Source organism: Pinus tabuliformis, chromosome 6 (assembly GCF_031772625.1).
Source record: "Pinus tabuliformis cultivar Carrire ecotype Pingquan chromosome 6, CPIR1, whole genome shotgun sequence".
In the NCBI taxonomy this organism is placed as follows: Eukaryota; Viridiplantae; Streptophyta; class Pinopsida; order Pinales; family Pinaceae; genus Pinus; species Pinus tabuliformis.
In genome coordinates, this window is record NC_142292.1 from 1,295,518,241 (window position 1) to 1,295,537,070 (window position 18,830).

At 39.0% G+C, this 18,830-nt stretch overlaps 1 protein-coding gene across 1 annotated transcript in view; it reads right to left on the bottom strand.

Moving 5' to 3' along the window:
* Positions 1-18,830, bottom strand: part of LOC149263359 (uncharacterized) — a 139,560-nt gene that overhangs the window by 12,275 nt on the left and 108,455 nt on the right. Inside the window, exon 5 of the mRNA XM_089387795.1 lies at positions 8,101-8,243. Within this exon, the coding sequence (XP_089243921.1) occupies positions 8,101-8,243 (143 nt within the window). The remainder of the gene's footprint in view (positions 1-8,100; positions 8,244-18,830) is intronic.

An 18,830-nucleotide genomic window follows, 5' to 3' on the forward strand; every position in this document is an offset into this window, starting at 1 on the left:
GAAAACAAATATTGTGTATAATTCTTACTCTAACAAGAAAAACACACAATTCTCAGAACAAAGTACCGATTCTAACAACTAGAGTAAAACCATTCACAATATCTAGCTTCCCCTCCCTTGGAAGTATGAAATATACCAATCTGCATTGGGAACATGCAACCCAAAAAAAGAATGCATGATCAACACCTAACTAATGCAAGTACCAACACGTTACGTGTTAAAATTACGCCACAAGAGATTTATAAAACTTAGAACATTTGACATATGATTAACAAGTTACTTCGTGTTATAATAATAATAATAATATGTTACAAAATCCACATAAATTTTAGACCCTTTGATTTATAATTTGCGCCAAAGAATAAGTACACAAAATAAAAAATTCAATTTCTTTATCGCAAAGTTCCATACTTCCGTATTCATTTCCCCCCCACACAGTTCTCCCGCACACAAACATAGATTGGAGATGCCGTTCAGACCCAATGAAAGCAAAAGAATGTATTTTGCAATATATCATAAATCTAGAAAAAACCAACGTTCGAACGACCATGATTTTTTCTCCTCAGAAAGAGAAACTTGACCGCAAAAGTATTTGCCAATAGCTATATGTAGACACAACTCCTTAATGCACTAGGAAAGAGCCACAAAGTATTCCATAATGAAGAATGTTCGAAACACAGAGTATGTTCGGAAAAAACGAAAGTGCATACTTTTTCATTTTCAGTCTAGCATAAGTAAAACAAAAGGATAACAGGAGTGTAAAAAACGCAAAACTGATAGATTTACAGTTACATTTTTAATCGCCCTAATCGTTAACTAGATAACCTATTATCTATATTTTTAACCGTCTCAATGTATTCAATGCAATATTGACGACGTACAACCAGGGGAAGTGACAAAAAGAAATTTTACGCAATCTGTATCTGGATACAAAGATACTATCCTAATTGCGATATTCAATAGATAACATTATACTTGACAAAATGAACGATTTTGGTCAATGCTCCACCAAAAAAATGAAAAACTTGCATTGATTGAATGCAAGTAAGATTCATGAAACCAAACATTATTAATCATGAATAGTTTCTATGTTATTTAGAACGGAACAATAATGTTTCTTATTTAATATTTATTATTATTAAAGTCCTTAATACAATAAGTAAATGGTTCTTATTTAAAATAAAATAGTAATGTTTCTTATTTAATGTTTATTAGACTTTTTGTATCCCCAATTAAACCTTATTATGCGGAAGGTCTGTGATTGTGCGGAGTGAAAGCTTTAAGGTTTTCTCCATACAATGGATTTCCTCCGCACATATTCCACACATGCATTTGTTCCACACATAACCTCTGCACAAGCACAACCATCTCTGCAAAACTTTGTTTGCACACCTACTTCCGAACTCAATAAAACCCTTAGTCACTGATATTCGAAACTAATATTAATGAATGATTATACGTTGTGAAATACATCCCTAAAGAAGAATTGGAAAAGGGATTTGTATATTTATTATCTTAGTAAACTTTGCACAAAATTTTCACATAACATCTGCTCAGGCACAACAACCTCCGCACAACTTCATCCGCACAACTACTTCTACTACGGAGCACGATTTAGGACTTGCAGAGCAAGAGCTAAGTTCTTGTTTAGTTATGATATCGAGTATATGTAGTAATTTACATAGCTGTTAGTTTATTTTCCCCGTTAATAAAGTAAATAAGTTTAGGATAGTTTCATGTCAATCCTTCTTCAAATTTTTGAACATTAGAAAAAGGAATTGTGACTGGATTTGAAAATAACAACTAATTTCCATGCATGACATCTATATGTATTGCTATCAATTAGCACACACATGCCATCTTTCGTATAATGAAAGCTCCACATAATGAAAATAATAATAATAACAATTTAACATTAATTTCTCTTTCCTCTCAAATAAAGTTTCCAAGATAAAGGTTCAACATAGTAAAATATCAACACAATGAAATGTCCTGCACGTACCTTATTGAAAGCAATAACACAGTCGGGCACCCATAAAACAATTGAGAAATGTAATTAGTGTAGTCTTCATAATTGTATTTAAGTCATGATGTAATGTATTTGTCAAAAGAAAGAAAACGAATTTTATTATAAAAGAAAGTGAATTATTAAAGCATGGGTTTCATGCTTGGTTCAATGTTTTTAGGTCAAAGCCTCCATTGTAGGCTTCTAGGGTTTATGTCAAGAGTCTTTCTCCTTGTCAATATGTAAAAATCCTCTTTTGAGCTTCATCTATATAAGAAGAAATTTAGTTTTATGTAAAATAGGTCATTTTGGGCTTCTCCACCAAGTCGGCCTCAACCTGAACAATTCAACCTAATTAGAGAGGCATAAACCAATATAAAGGTGCAACACCTCAACTCATTCGGAGCAAATCAACAACAAGTTCAATCTACAATTGCCAGAGACAGAAAAATGGTGCAAAATTCAAGGAAGAGGAAGGAAACCCAATGAAGGAGAAGGACGTCTTTGTCAAGCATAAGAAGTCAAATTTTCTCTCCTTGTTTCACATGTGCCAAGTTGATGGGTTACTGGAAGGGCAAAAATTGCAGTACTGTAGCTGGGTTAAAATTCTGGAGTAGCTGGGTTAAAATTCTGGAGTAGCTGGGCCAAAATTTTGGAGTAGCTAGGCCAAAATTTTGGAGTTGCTGGGGGTTGAAATTCTAGGTTGTTGCTGGGCTGTAGCTACTCGACAAGAAGAGACAACTGAAGGTTACCAAATCATATTGGAAGTTTGACTTGGTGGAGGAGAAAGGTATAGGTCTAAGGTCTTGGTCTATCTCAATTTGATTAGTGGAAGAGATTGACTAGGTTTTCCCCTAGAGAGGGGTTTGAGCCCAGGCTGAGTGCCTACGTTTGGTGTTATTTATCTTCATGTTTTTATTTGATGATTGCTTGATGAAAATAAGATAAAAGAACATAAAGAAGATAATAAGAATACAAGACTAACACAAGTACTTATCAACATAGGAAAATCTTTCTGCCTTTCTAATTTTCTAATAGAAAGCCCCTGTTTCCTTCACATAACTCGTTTTCCAGGTTTTTTTTTTTATCGCCAATAGAAAAACACATGCTTCAAATATAACACAAATGCACATGTTCCACATTTCATAACAAATCCATTCTGTGCAAAAATATGACATATTAACATTAATAGTTTAACAATAATTTCCATATGCACCACCCATTCTCCCACACAAACCCATAGTAAAAACCCGCACAATGAAAATTAACAATTTCAATAATTGTGTTCTCCCGCTACATGATTCATACTCGCATAGTAAAATCTCCGCACAATGAAACATAGTATTATTCCCCACTCTCCCACACATACCCCGTCCTTCATAAAGATTCATATGATATACGATATATGATCACCCCATCTTCTGCATAATCAAAGATCTGCACAATGAAACATAATAATAATAACCGATTAACATGAAAAGTTTAGCATTAATTTCCGCATTCACCCCCCATTCTCCTGAAAACACCCTGTCCTAGTAAAAGCTCTGAACATAAAGTTTAACATTAATTTACACATTCACCCCCCATTCTCCTGAAAACACCCTGTCCTAGTAAAAGCTCTGAACATACCCCGTGCTTTGAAAATATTCAATTATAACACCAATACTCAAAACAATAACACACTTTCATAGCACTCATGAAACCCCTTGCACATACAATTTCACAGCAAATCCAATGTGTGCAAAAAATCTTAGAAATTAACATGATAGTTTTACAATTCCCTATGCACCACACTACACAATGGAAATTAACAATATTAATCAAAATATCTACACAACTGCTCTCTCGCACATACTTCGTACTCCTCATAGCAAAATCTCCGCACAACGAAACATAATAATATTGCCCGTTCTACTACAAATACCCCGCCCTCTGTAAAAATGTATATGATATACAATTTGGAAATGTGTAGCCCCCCACAAATTCCCATGCAAAGGACTTGCAACCGTGTCATTTCTGCCATCATGGGGAAGAACAATACGATAACAGTGCCAGTTTCAGTGTTAATGTCAAAGGACTCAGTGACGAAATGACCACTGAGGAAATTAGTTTTTAAAATGTTTTAAATCAATTGTCAGGCACTGAAAAATACAAAAAATAGCCACCAGGAGAATTATATCCCATCAAAAGTTCTAGGCCAATCACAAATTATAAATAAGGTTTTCATAAAATTAGAAAATAATTTTTGAATTCATGGAAAATAGAAAAATTCAACATTTTCCCGAAACATTAGTTAAAATTGCAAAATAATGCATGGTCAATGCAATTTGATAGCGAAGGCAAGAACTAATAAATAATTGTATGGAGTCTTCTCTTAAAAAAATATAAGAGAATTAAGATGATTTTTTTTCCGCTAATCCTAAACGAAAAAGGAAAATTAGCTGTTAAAAATATTGAACAATAATTCTACTATATTTTTGGAATGGTGGGGCTCATCTACTATATCTCACATATTCATCATAGCAAAAACACAAAGGACATTTAGTAGATCCACATTTCCCCCTCTTGAAGATTTTCCCACATCAAAACCTTGTTATTTAAGACTAGCCACATAAAATTCATCCCTTTGAGAGGAATTGTCAACTTCCATAGAAATTTCCACCTCCAAATGGAGTAATTCACCATTTGAAGGGAAAAGAGATTTATACCTTATTTATGGTTTGTATTGGCCACCACTAGGACTTTTTGACAAAACTAATATGGCTTTCTTTTTGCCTTTTGATAAGAACACCTCAAAGCATTGGCCTGATCACCAACCAACCTTTGTTGTGAAATTGTCTTATATTCTTGACTTTAAGTAGACATAATAATTCGGTAAGGCTTCTAATTCAATTATAGGTATCCTCTCCCTCTCAAAGACATTAACACATTTTCTAATGTCTATACCCTTCACCACATCCAACCTAAGTGTCTTATCCTAATTTGACATTATGTCCATCTCCCACCTTCTAAACAAGCCACCTACCTATTACTAGAAATGCTAACATTATATATATATATATATATATATATATATATATATATATATATATATTTGAATTATCTTTTATAAAATGATATTAAATTATACATTTTAAAATTAATTAATTTAATTTAAATTTGTTTTTTGTTTTTTGTTTTTTGCAAGTCAGCCCTCCCCTCCTTGCGCACATGCTTAATAGCCTAGTGAGGTTTGAACACAACCACCTTACTAATGAAACCCTTTCTCAACCATTGTGCTACTAAGGCAGGGTTGATTTTAAGATTTTGATTTTAACAATAATGATTGTTAAGGCCACGTGTTAATCAAAGTCATACTTTTTGTTTCAAAGGACATGACTATTATGATAGTTCCACATTTTGATTCAAGGATTGATTTTAGGGTTTATGTTGTAATAGTAATGATTGTTAAGGACACAACTTCAAAAAAGTTGTGATTTTAACCCTAAAAAAAGGTGCTACTAGTTGTACCACTTTTTGATTTAGGTGTTAGTCTTAAAGGTGATTTTGGGAGCATCACTTTTCGATATTTGGATTGATTTTAAGGCATTTGTTAGAAACATTGCAGGAATTTAAGGTTATAGAAACATTGTAATTTTAACCTCCTAGAAAAATGACGCTATTGGTAACACCACTTTTCATTTTGATAGTTAAGTTTGGCGTTTTTGACAAAAATATAGGATTTTAGTGGTAGAATTCTTCTTTTGAAGCCACAATTCTCTTCAAATAAATAACTTCATGGAGCCTTCTCTTAAAAAATGTATAAGAGAATTAACATGATTTTTTTTTCTAATCCTAAATGAAAAAGGAAAATTAGTTTTTCTTAAAAAATATTGAAAAATAATTCTACTATATTTTAGGAATGATGGGGCTCATCTATTGTATCTCTCATATTCATCATCAGAAAAACACAAAGGACATTTAATAGGTCCACATCTCTCCCTCTCTTGAAGATTGTCCCACATCAACACCTTGTTATTTAAGACTAGCCACATAAAAGTTATCCCTTTGAGAGGAATTGTTAACTTCCACAGCGATTTCAATGTCCAAATGAAGTAATTCACCATTTGAAGGGAAAATAAATTTATACCTTAATTATAGTTTGTATTGGTCACCACTAGGAATTTTTGACAAAATTAACATGGCTTGCTTTTAGCCTTTTGATAAAAACACCTCAAAACATTGGCCTGATCACCAACCAACCTTAATTGTGAAATAGTCTTATATTCTTGACTCTAGGTAGACATAAGAATTTGATAAGGATCATGATTCAAATAGAGGTATCCTCTCACTCTCCAAGACATTAACACATTTTTTCTGTTGTCTAGATCCTTCACCACATCCAACCCAACCCTTATCCTGATTTGAAAATATGTCCATCTCCCACCTTCTAAACAAGCCACCTAACCATTACTAGAAATGATAACATTATATATATGATTTTTTTTAGAAAGTGATTTAAAAGTACACATTTTTAGATTAATTAATTAATTAAAATTTGATTTTGTCATTGTGTTTGTTTTTTTCTTTTATTTCCTAATTTTTTAATGATGTTGTTTGCAAAAGCATTAATATGTTAAGTTATGGTTCTAAAATATTTCAAACCTCATAAAAGGGTGTTATTGGTAGTGTTTTTGAATTTAGGGTTTATTTTAACGATATTTATTGTTAAGGCCATGTTTTAATCAAAGTCATACTTTCGGTTTCACATGACATGGCTATTATGATAACTCCACTTTTTGATTTAGGGGTTGATTTTAGGGCTTTTGTTGTAATGGTAATACTTGTTAAGGACATGACTAAAAAAAGGTTATGATTTTACTCTGAAGAAAAGATGCCACTAGTTGTATCAATTTTTGATTTAGGTGTTGGTTTTAAAGGTGATTTTGGGAGCATCACTTTTTGATATGGGGATTGATTTTAAGACATTTGTTAGCAACATTGTAGGATTTTAAGGTTGCAGTTAAAAAACATTGTAATTTTAACCTCCTCAAAAATGGTGCTATTGGTAACACCACTTTTCATTTCGAGAGTTAAGTTTGGTGTTTTTGACAAAAATATAGGATTTTAGTGGTATAATTATTCTTTTGAAGCCAGAGTTCTCTTCAAATAAATAATTGCATGGAGCCAATTGCATGGAGCATTCTATTAAAAAAAGTATAAGAGAAATAACATGATTTATTTATATTTATATTTATATTTATTTTTTTAATTATTTTTATTATTTTTTTTAATTTTTTTTTTGAAAAACGAAATTTAGTTGTTCTTAAAAAATATTGAAGAGTATATCTAGTTTAGTTTTATTTTCATTGAATAGGAAAAGAGGAAGAAAAAGCCAAATAATGTGATACATTATATTTCCCATTTATAATTATGAAAATATTTCTTAGATATAAAATCATACCTTTTTCATATATATATAATTTCGTTTTATGCGGTTTTTTGATTTATTTATTATGTTAAATGTAAATATTAATAGTTTAATAAATTATTATTTTTTTCTTCGTATTATAAGCAAGTGTGGTTTATATTTGATTATTTATAATCAAATATAAATAATAAAAAATATTTGTCACTATTAATTTTTTAAGCTTTTAAGTCAACAAAACTATGATGACTTTGGAGTGCTTCTTTTATTGCTTTTCAAGTATGTTGAAGAATTTAATCTCCTACATTTTAAAAGCTTCATAAACCATATAGATATATAAGTCCGTTCATCATCATAATCATCAATAAATTTGAAAAATAAATAAATAACAAATATAATTAATTAAAATTATATCTATATCTATATATATATTTATTTAATCATAAAAAAAATATAATTAAAATAATAATTAACTATTTTTAACTTTTCTTTTAAAATATATTAATAAAAGAATATTTCACTAAAATACAAATTAATTAATTCAATAAATTATTAAAAAAATATAATTCTAATAACCGTAAAATACTAATAAATATATTTCAAAATCATCAGAAAATATTATATTAATCAATAGCATGCTAATTTCCTTTTCCAACTAACCCCACCATTTACCATATAGCATAATTACTTTTCACCAACAAGACCAGCACAAAGCTGAGCTCTTTCATTTTTAAGCATTGCAATCTCCGATCGAATACTTTCGACTCCCTCTCCATTGCCTTCTGCGATTGTTTGCTCCAATGTCATAATAATTCTTTCTATGCTTTTGATCTGTAAAGAAAAAGGAAAATGCAAAATGCTTAAGTTCTTATTACACTGATTATTGCCTCCATTTAACATAGCAGGTTATAAAATAATAACTAAAATTTAATTATATTATAAATTATTTGTATATATAATTTTAGTCAGTTTTGTTATTATAGTTTAAGAAAATTGAAAAAGTAATTATAAATCATAAAGACATCTGAGAGTAGGGGTTAAACTTATAAAAGCATTTGAGAGTAGGGGTTAAAATTATGATATTGGAATAGAAGTGATAATTTACATTCACATATTATGTGTCCAAACTTTTTTTTATGTTTTCTTTAAGGATTTCAACATTCTTCTCAAGGAATTGATCATTAACCAAGTTATAAGCTTATATGCTTTACCTAACACCTTGAGATAGCTATAGTATACTTATATAGGGGTTACACTTATAACATTGAGATGTGATTATCCACATGCACATTCAACATTCTCCCTAAGGAATTGATCATTAACCAAGTTATAAGCTAATATGATTTACCTAACACCTTGAGATAGCTGTACTACACTTATATAGGGGTTACACTTATGACATTGAGATGTGATTATCCACATGCACATATTATAGACCCAAGACTACTTGCATGTTCTTTTATCAAAATGTCCTCATGAAAGGACTAGCTTTACCCAACACCTTGAAGTAGCACTTAGAGATAGTGCGTCAAACTTTGCATTGAGAGGTGATTATCCACTTGCACTTGAGGTGGGTTAAACATATGTGTTGGGTAGCAAAAGCCCCATGGAACGAGTATGAGGTGCGAAGCTCGGAATTTTGGGTAATATTAGGGTAAAAGACTCCGCGGAAAGCGCGGAGTGCGAGCTATAGTAGGTTGAGTCAAAGGGTAGTCTGCCCGAAAATAATGAAAAGAAATAGTAATAGAGTCGGCCTGCGATGGGATCGCGGGCCAAGGAAAAATATAAATAGAGCGAGGCCCTATGAGGGAAAGGCAAAAAACTTTTGGTTTTTGGCCCGAATATGTAATGGGTGAATAGTCTGAAAGCAGTTGTAAGTCCGAGTCGAGGGAGTAGGGTAGAAGGTAGAGGCTCTGCAACTGTGTGTGCAGAGGCCTGGAAAGTCCGCAGCTGTGTGTGCAGACCCCTGTAGCTGAGTGCGTAGGGTGGATCTGGATGTATTGTTGAAGATTGATAATAAAGATAAGTTTCTTCTGAATTCTGTGTTGATTGCGACTTTACTCTTTTATGATAAATGAACTATTATGATTTCTGCATTTGCTACGGTTGAATACATGTGAACTGGGTTAATCTTGATGTGCGAAGTAACCAAAAGTAATAAATGTTTGCTTAAAGACCGTTTTAACTAGATCAAACCAGTAATAAGTGATTCAATCTATAATAAGTGCGATAAGGGTATTCCAATTTGCGCGGATCTGGCGTAGCGCAAGGCTGCAGAATAGTGCGCGAGCCCTAACCCACATCCAAGACATCTCCAGGGTGCGGAAACCTGGTTCTAGCACCCTCCCCTGCTACCTCGGGGGAGACCTCAGTCCGCACTTCGCGGGCTGTTGCCGAAAGGGCCGGTAGCTATGGGATTTGTTTAGCTAAATAATTCTTCCAAACCTGGGTCAAGCCCATATAAGCCAACAAATGGTTCCGTTGCCAGGATCGGGATCTGCCTAAGGGGTGTCTAATGTGGGAACACTAGAATCCTACAAAGAAAGAGCTCAAAGATTGGTGGGATCTGAAGCTCCACGAGTTCGCGGTTCAGGAAAACAGGAACTCGCGGATATCAGAGGAACAGTGGTTGGATCGCTATATCCTCACGGACATACATGAGATCTTCTTCGTAACATTCCCGATAGAATTGTATGAGTGGATCGCAAAGTTAGCTGATAGCGTGGGAAGGTGTAGATTAGACCAACCGATAGTGTGGACCCCAGAACTAGTGCGTAGACTAGAAGCCACTGAAGACAAACTCGCGCGCGCGGTCGATCACTGGGTAGATCGAATCATTGGAGGATTTATCACTGAATTCGCAATAGATACCACTGTAAGCTACAACGAAGTGGAAAGACAATTTCTCCAAGGACCACGGGGTTGGTACATCAAGTCATTAAACACTTGGATTAAGATGCTGTTGTGCGAAAAACATATTATGTGCATATATTAATGTCTGGGGTAACACGGAGTGGAAGAGGTTACCGAGGAACGGGAGGAGCAGGGAACAATCCTCTGATTTCTATCTCGCAGGAAAGCGAGGAAGATCTCGCTAGGTTCTCGCCCAGAAGTGCAGTCCGGTTGATTACAGAATGCCTTCCGCTGATACCACCTCCATCTACGCCATCACCCCATCACCCACGTCGCATCTGCCCACACCACCTCAACCCTCACCACCTCTTCCACCACCTCCTAGAACAGGGATGGCGGCCGCAGTCAAGTTACCGACCTTTCAAGGTATAGGGAATGAAGATCCAAGTTAGTTCTAGTTTGTGATAAACTCCGTATGGGACGCGCAAGGTATAACGGATGAAAACATCAAAAAGGCTACGCTGGTCAGTGCACTCTAGGACTGGCTGACATGGTACATAAAACACTCAACTGACCATCCGAATGAAGGACTAGCAGCTATACAGGATGCGCTTAATAAGGAGTTTGGCTGACCAAAGTCTGAGAACCAATCAATCATTGGGTTCAAAGAAATAGCAATGCTTGGTGAAACCTCGTGGGATTTGGACCAAAGATTAAAGAGTACTATTCACAAAGCTAATATGACGTTGACTGACGGACAACATTGCGCGTGGTTTGTGGCATCGTTGACACCCCATCTAAGGATGGCTCTATCACAACAGAAGATCTCAACCCAAGCCGAGGCACTAGAGACAACTATGAGGTTATACGTGACCCCGATTCCGGACCCAGGGTTGGGAGTTCAACAACTCCACGCGCAACTTCAGAACTTAAATTTGGAAGTACAAAGCTTGAAGCAAGGAAGAATGCCTCGATCAAGGGTACAACTGGAGGCACAGTGTATTAAATGTAAAAGCCACACACACGAAAAAGACCATTGCCCGGTCTTCGCGAACTATTTGGTGGGAGGAGGCTTGATGCCATTAAAAGTGGAAGTCCAGACAGGAAAAAATGCCACGCTTGCGCTCTGGTGTGCGATTTTCCAGGTGGGAGGGAAACATGCAACAAATAACTGCCATCTATTACAGAAGTATACCCAGACCTCACAACAGTTATATTGCAATTTTTGTCGATCAGTAGGACACGATGAGCAAACGTGTCGAAGTTACGACTTAATGATGGAACAGACCCCAGCCTATAGGGTACAGGCTAAAACATGGGGAGGATTTCAAGGACGAGGTCGGGGAAGAGGATGGGGACCCGACCGAGGTTGCAGACAGATAACTTGTTATAATTGTGGTGAACAAGGACACTATGCTCGCGAGTGCACTAACCCAACTAGGATCTCATGTCCTTATTGCGAACAGTTCGATCATGAATTGGTAGATTTTCCAACCTTGCTTGCCCAATTAAACGAGAAAGGGGTGCTTCAACCTTCGCCAACCCAGAATGTCCAGATGATGCGTGCAGAACCCCACAAAGAGGACACTAGTATAAATATGGTGCGAAGGAACGACACAATGGAAGGAGGGAACACAGGAGGGGAGCGAGGCGACCCACCTATGGGGAACCGTATTGTTGAACTAAAGCAAGGAAGGGCGGGGCCAAACGAAGATCAGCTGAGCTTCGCGAAAGCCGCTACCTCAGGTGAGAAGGACCAAATGGAAGCCAAAATGGACCCCTACATGATCACCTCCTTTCTTGACGCATGCATGAAATTGCTGCGGAATCAGAAGGCTGTCCAAGGGCTACAGGAATTGATTACCAAGAGCACCGAGTTCAGCAAACCCTAGGTGGTCCAGAGGATAGGACGACATGCTCTACGCACTGGACGAGAAATGAGAATGACGGCGCAAATAAGAGATTATGAGATGGATCAAGTCATCCTGGATTTAGGCTCGAATGCAAATATACTACCTAAGAAAACTTGGGAGCGTATAGGCAAGCCCATACTGCAATGGTCCCCAATTCAACTACGAATGGCTAACCAGCAAAAAATCTTACCAATGGGCCAATTGCAAGGGGTGACGGTGGATATCGATGGTGTAACGACCTAGACTAACTTTGAAGTCATAGAGCTTATCGATGATAGCAATCCTTACCCTGCTTTGCTCGGGATTGATTGGGCCATCGACATGAAAGGAATCATCAACTTGAAAAGGCGCACGATGACTTTCAAAAAGAAGTCACTTCGCGTAGTAGTTCCGCTGGACCCAGCGGAAGGGGAGTGCTACACAGAACCCGTCCGCGACGAGGAAAATAATGATGAACTAGATTGCATTTATCAGATAATGGCACAGAACCCCGGTCAGATGCATTACAACGACAATAGAAGAACATCATGGGAACATGAGAGTATTTGCACTATTGATTCTGAGGAGACAGAGCGCTGACAGAATCGATTGCAGGGAGTTACAACACTCAACTGTAATAGGGTGACTTAATCGACACGATGTGAAGAAAGACACCACTCGAAAGAGTAGGACGTGACCACTGAAGACCAGCTCACATGTGTAGTACAGGAACCGCCCAGTGCATCGGCAGATAGGGCACGCGCACCGATAGAAGGATCGGGGAAGCTCAGATACACGAGAAAGTTTCGACTCCGAATTGGAAGATATGCACGACGGTTAAGTTGGCACAAAACGATAGCATGGAGAATACCAGTGTATGGCAGACGAACGACACCTCAAACAGACCAGAGTGGACCATAGGATCATCAGGCTAGAGGGAACCTCCCCCCTACAGCCTAATCAGCCACTATAGGCATAGCTTCTCCCACCAGAGATGGTGTTTGCGACAAGGTTCAACAATTGTGGGCTGCCATTTGGCATGCAAAACGACGACTTGATGAGTTGGAACAAACTGAGGCTCGAATCCATGACCACAGTATGAAGTTGGACAAAGCCATCGAGAAACTTCAATTAGAAGTGGCTGCCCTAGATGACGAAAAGGAATGGCCCAAGGAAACCAACATGGCTGGCTTTCCTACCTTGATATGGCTACACCAAAAGCCACAGGGTGCGCACACCATAATTTCGTGATAGAAGCAAGAGGACATCTAGGGTGCTCGCGACCCGGGTCAGTGAGGAACTGGGGGACCCGCAGGAAGGGTTCACCCTTCTGACTATCCATCGAGGGTTTAGTCCCAGCACCCTAAGCAGTTGGAAGAGGGTGCACGACTATAAAATAGGTTGCTGTACAATGGCGCGATATGACCACCAACCCCCTGCATAAACCGTACCTGCGACCTTGCGGATTCACGACTGCAAAGAAAGATGGAAAGTGATCATTGAAGATACTAGTCATGATATTATGGCGCATTTACAGCACCATGAAGTGGGCGGCGGGCCAGAAAGGAAAAAGCATAACCACCCAAGTCACATTTATGAGCTACCACAAAAACAAGCCGCCAGTTTCCGAGTTCAATCAATATATAAACAAAGTAAAGGTCACACCACCACATCGTACTTTCCGACAAGAGAATTGGTCCGTATTACCTACATCATGAGCACCAAGGAAGTTGAAAATAGTTCGTGGTTTCAGGCAGTGCCGCGGCATTACAAATATGTCATCTTGAAAGCTCAAAGGCCTACCGTCGATAGTCCACAACCAGAGCCACCGTAGGAAGCAGAACACTCTAAATCCCCACGGAAGCTGAAGACCAAGAAGAAACCTCCACTCCTAGAATCAGTTCGGCGGTCGCCACGACACGTGCAGGTTGGCAAGTCCACAATGAAGGAAAAAGGTAAAACTATTATCATCGATAGCAAGGAAGAAACAGAAGAGTCTCCCATGAGGGTCGAAGAGGACATCCCTAAGGAAGACCCTGTACAACCGGTGTGACGATCGAAGTATATGCCTCCAAGCAAGGGGACGAACAAGGTACTCACAAACCTAGACAAATTCAATAGTATAATCACTACCCCCTCTCTCCCGAAAGACGTCCCAGTAGAAAACTTGGTGGTTGGCCGTGTCGTGATGATGAAATTCGACAATTGCGACCTTGTAGATCGAACAAAATTTCCCCATCTAGCGATGGATGCCTTAATGGACCACACGATAGAAGGCATGGTGACCACTCTACAGCCAAAGGAGTGGCTGTGAAAGGTGGACGAAGCTGGATTACTTTGTCTCCTGGCAATTCCGCACTTTCTCCGGCCCCCTATTACTATGTTAGTCATCAAGCAGTTGCTCTGTCTAGTGCACGAAGATACACTATGGGTCGGTAAACCTGTTTGTATCACAGCAGAACTTGTTCACCGGGTCTCACATCTACCCTGCGCCGGACGGAACCCTCGGGAAATTACGGCCAAAAGTAATGATGTAGGAATGATAGAACGACTAAAGAAGACATATAAGCTCACCAAGGGAACGCGAGGGTACGTCATTGATAGTATCTCCGACGACACAGTCCGGGTGGCCACTCAGTTGCTGGTAGGAAAAGTAATGAGGAAATGTCAGAGCTCTGAGGTCTCTGCCGTAGTTATCGCACTGGCTGAAGAATGTGCCGCTGGTGTACGATTCAATTGGTCATAGTTTCTTTGTGAAGAATTTCTAGCCAATTGTCGCGAAGTCTAGGAAGAAGGCAAGCCATTCTATTATGCGTGGCTGCTACTGTCCCTCATGCTGGTTGCTACTGAGTTACTTGAAGACAGCCAGTTTCCTGTTTTAACCCCAGAATGGCCGAAAGTCGCGCAGTATGCGTCCCTCTGGGTGACCAAGGATGCAAGCAGAATTCAAGGGATTAAGATATTTTGGGTATTGATGGAGGCGAATGTGCGTCAGTGGATCAATGTGTTACCACGCTTAACAAATGAAGTTTATGAGAGTATGAAGCACATTGCGGAATTCAAAGCAGATATGCATCACGTCTACATTCGGGTGCGGAAGGACCCAGCCCAGACATGGACCCCTCTCCGGTTCATTGTCACTAATGATTTTGTTCAAAAGATTGTGGAGGTTTGGCCCACGGCTTTGCAAGGACCCGCGGCAGTGGAACGTGATGAGGCCACTATTCAGAAACAAAAAGAGGTAGCCAAGCGTGCCACACAACAAAAGAGGAATGAACAGTATGTTGCAGAGTTTAAGGTAGCGCGAGAGGCAAAACTTGCAGCAACGAACAAACCAGTACCAGGTGTGCAGACACCAGCAAAGGACAAAGGCACTCAGAAGGAAACCGCTCAGCCGGCCGCAACGGGTACCCCACTAAAGCGCTCAGCCACACCAGAGCGACTGAAGGCACAAAAGAAAGCAAAAGCATCTAAGCCCGACAGTGAAGTTACCACCCTAACGGAGGGCAATCTAAATGACATCGAAAACATCGTTCGCGAAGCTACTTGAGAGGCAGTCGATGAGGCTATGTCGGAACAACACATTGTGTTGGGGGAGCTCCGGACACAATTACGCAAATTGGGATCAAGAATTGAATAGGTAGGTCCTAGAATTTCTATAGAAGCCTCTAGTATGACAGCTACATAACCATTGCTCAGAGCCCAGGTTGCTCAGTCTACTCTGATCCTGGCAGGCGCGTTGGTCACCAACCAACCGGAAGAACGAGCAATACTAGAATGCCTTACTGGATTGGGACTGAACGTGGCTGCACTCCCACGCGATAGTTTGCAACAACTCCACGACAACACCACAATCGAACTTCGCACAAGGGCTGGTTGTGTCGACCAGATACTCCAAGAGCAAAAAATTAATATTGAACAACTACGGCTCCAACGCGATGAAGCAGTCACACAAAAATAGCAGATGGAAAAGGTAGTAGTGGAAGCCTGTTTGAGTGCTCAGGCGTTAGATATTACAGGGGACTTGCCTGTTGACGCACAGATTTGTACGTTGGCTACGGAGTTCCGAAGGACAAAAGAGGAGGCTGCACAGCTGCAGCTTGAACTCAGCGCGTAGATTGCCGAGTTGAAATTGCAGGTCCCACCACCAATGCCCCCAGAGGTCGTAGTACAACGCAAGAACATTATTGATATGGGGTGCGCGATGCTTGCATGGTCACTTGAAGAATGTACCGAGTTGCTAACTTAGTCGATTGATATGCTCACTATCCTTCAGGAAGATCCCACACTCCGTAGGTTGGAAGTAGAGGCTCGGGAACTTCAACACGCCTATGATCAGCTCCGGGGAACCGCGCAGACCATTTCTATCTCGCAACGGTTGGCTAATATGAGGGAGGTGCAGGACATGAAAATCCAAGAGGAAGCCATGAGACAGAAGGAAGACGTGGTGAAAGATCGTATCCAGCCATGGTTGGATGAGGCATTTGCAGTTTCAACCACCATAGAGCATAAAGTAGCACACATGAAGGTTGAATGTGCTAGGATGGAGATAGCCGAGACAGGGGAAAAAATATCGGCACCACAGGAGGAATTGATGTAGCACATTACGAAAGAATTTGCTGCTAGTACCAGCGACGCACTAAAGTTGTTGACGGACCTCCGCGCAAAGATGGACGCACCAGCTCAGTGACTCGGGACGAGTCACAATGATTGTGTTGGGGGACTATTCGGTAGCGAAAGCTCCACGGAATGAGTATGGGGTGCGAAGTCCAGAATTTTGGGTAATATTAGGGTAAAATACTCTGTGGAAAGCGTGGAGCACGAGCTATAGTAGGTTGAATCAAAGGGTAGTCCGCCTGAAAATAATGAAAAGAAATAGTAATAGAGTCAGCCCGCTGTGGGATCATGGGCCAAGGAAAAGTATAAATAGAGTGAGGCTCTATGAGGGAAAGGCAGAAAACTTTTGGTTTTTGTCTCAAATATGTAATGGGTGAATAGTCTGAGAGCAGTTGTAAGTCCAAGTCGAGGGAGTAGGGTAGAAGGTATAGGCTCTGTAGCTATGTGCGCAGAGGCCTGGAAAGTCCGCAATTGTGTGCGCGGACGCCTGCAACTGAGTGTGAAGGGTGGATCTGGATGTATTGTTGAAGATTGATAATAAAGATAAGTTTCTTCTGGATTCTGTGTTGATTGCGACTTTACTCTTTTATGATAAATGAACTATTATGATTTTTGCATTTTCTACGGTTGAATACATGTGAATTGGGTTAATCTTGATGCGCGAAGTAACCAAAAGTAATAAATGTTTGCTTAAAGACCGTTTTAACTAGATCAAACCAATAATAAGTGATTCAATCTGTAATAAGCGTGATAAGGGTATTCTGAACTGCGCGGATCTGGTGTAGCGCGAGGCTGCAGAATAGCACACGAGCCCCAACCCACATCCAAGACATCCCCAGGGTGTAGAAACTTGGTTCCAACGCCCTCCCCTATTACCTCGAGTGAGACCTCAGTCCGCGCTTCACGAGCTATTGCCGAAAGTGTCAGTAGCTGCCAGATTTGTTTGGCTAAATAATTCTTCCGAACCTGGGTTAAGCCCATATAAGCCAACAATATGGCACATGGTGATTATCCACATGAAAATATTTTGGAACCAAACACATTCCCCCCACCCATGTTATCTTTAAAACTTGCCAAGCTTTCTTGTTGACTAGGAATACACTTTACTTAACACCTTGAAGTAGTATAGTGGCACATGGAGGCAAGGATTAAACACATGGCACCCTTCTAATCATTCATACACTTAACCCAACACATTGAGATAGCTGCAAGTACATTCAGAGGTTGGGATTAAACTTTGACCCTATGGGGTGATTAACCACATAACACTAAGTGGTGATTACCTACACGCACATGTTATAAATCCAATCCCACCATATGCTATCCTTAAGGTTTGACAAATTTTCCTTTTGATTAGGATATACTTAACCCAACACCTTGAGGTAGTAATAATAGCACTTGGAGGTATGGGTTAAACTTATAGTACCTTTTTGATCATGCATATGCTTCACCCAACTCCTTGGGATAGATTTTACCCAAAACCTTGACACACTGGTAGGTGCATTTATAGTTAGGGGTTGAAATTTGGTACCCATATGGTGATTACCCACATGCATTTTGAGGCAAGGGTTAAACTTATGGTGCTTGATGGTGATTACCTCACATGCACATATTATAGACCCAAGCCCATATCCCCATGTTATCTTTAAGGTTGGCCAAACTTTCCTTTGGATTAGTACACTTTACCCAACACTTTAAGTGCATTACCCAACACCTTATGGTGCTTGATGGTGATTACCTCACATTCATGTATTATAGACCCAATCCAGTCCCCATAATTTATCTTTAAGGCTTGCCAAACCTTCATTTGAATTTAGCATACACTTTACCCAACACCTTAGGTGCTTTACCCAACACCTTGAGGTAGCCATAGGTGCACTTAGAGGTAGGGGTTAGGCTTATGACACCTCTCTAATCATCCATACATTTTACCGAACACATTAAAATATACATAGGTGTACTTGGATATAGGATTTAAACTTATGACACCCCTTTGATCATCCATACACTTTACCCAAGACCTTAATATAGCAATAAGTGCACTTAAAGATGAAAG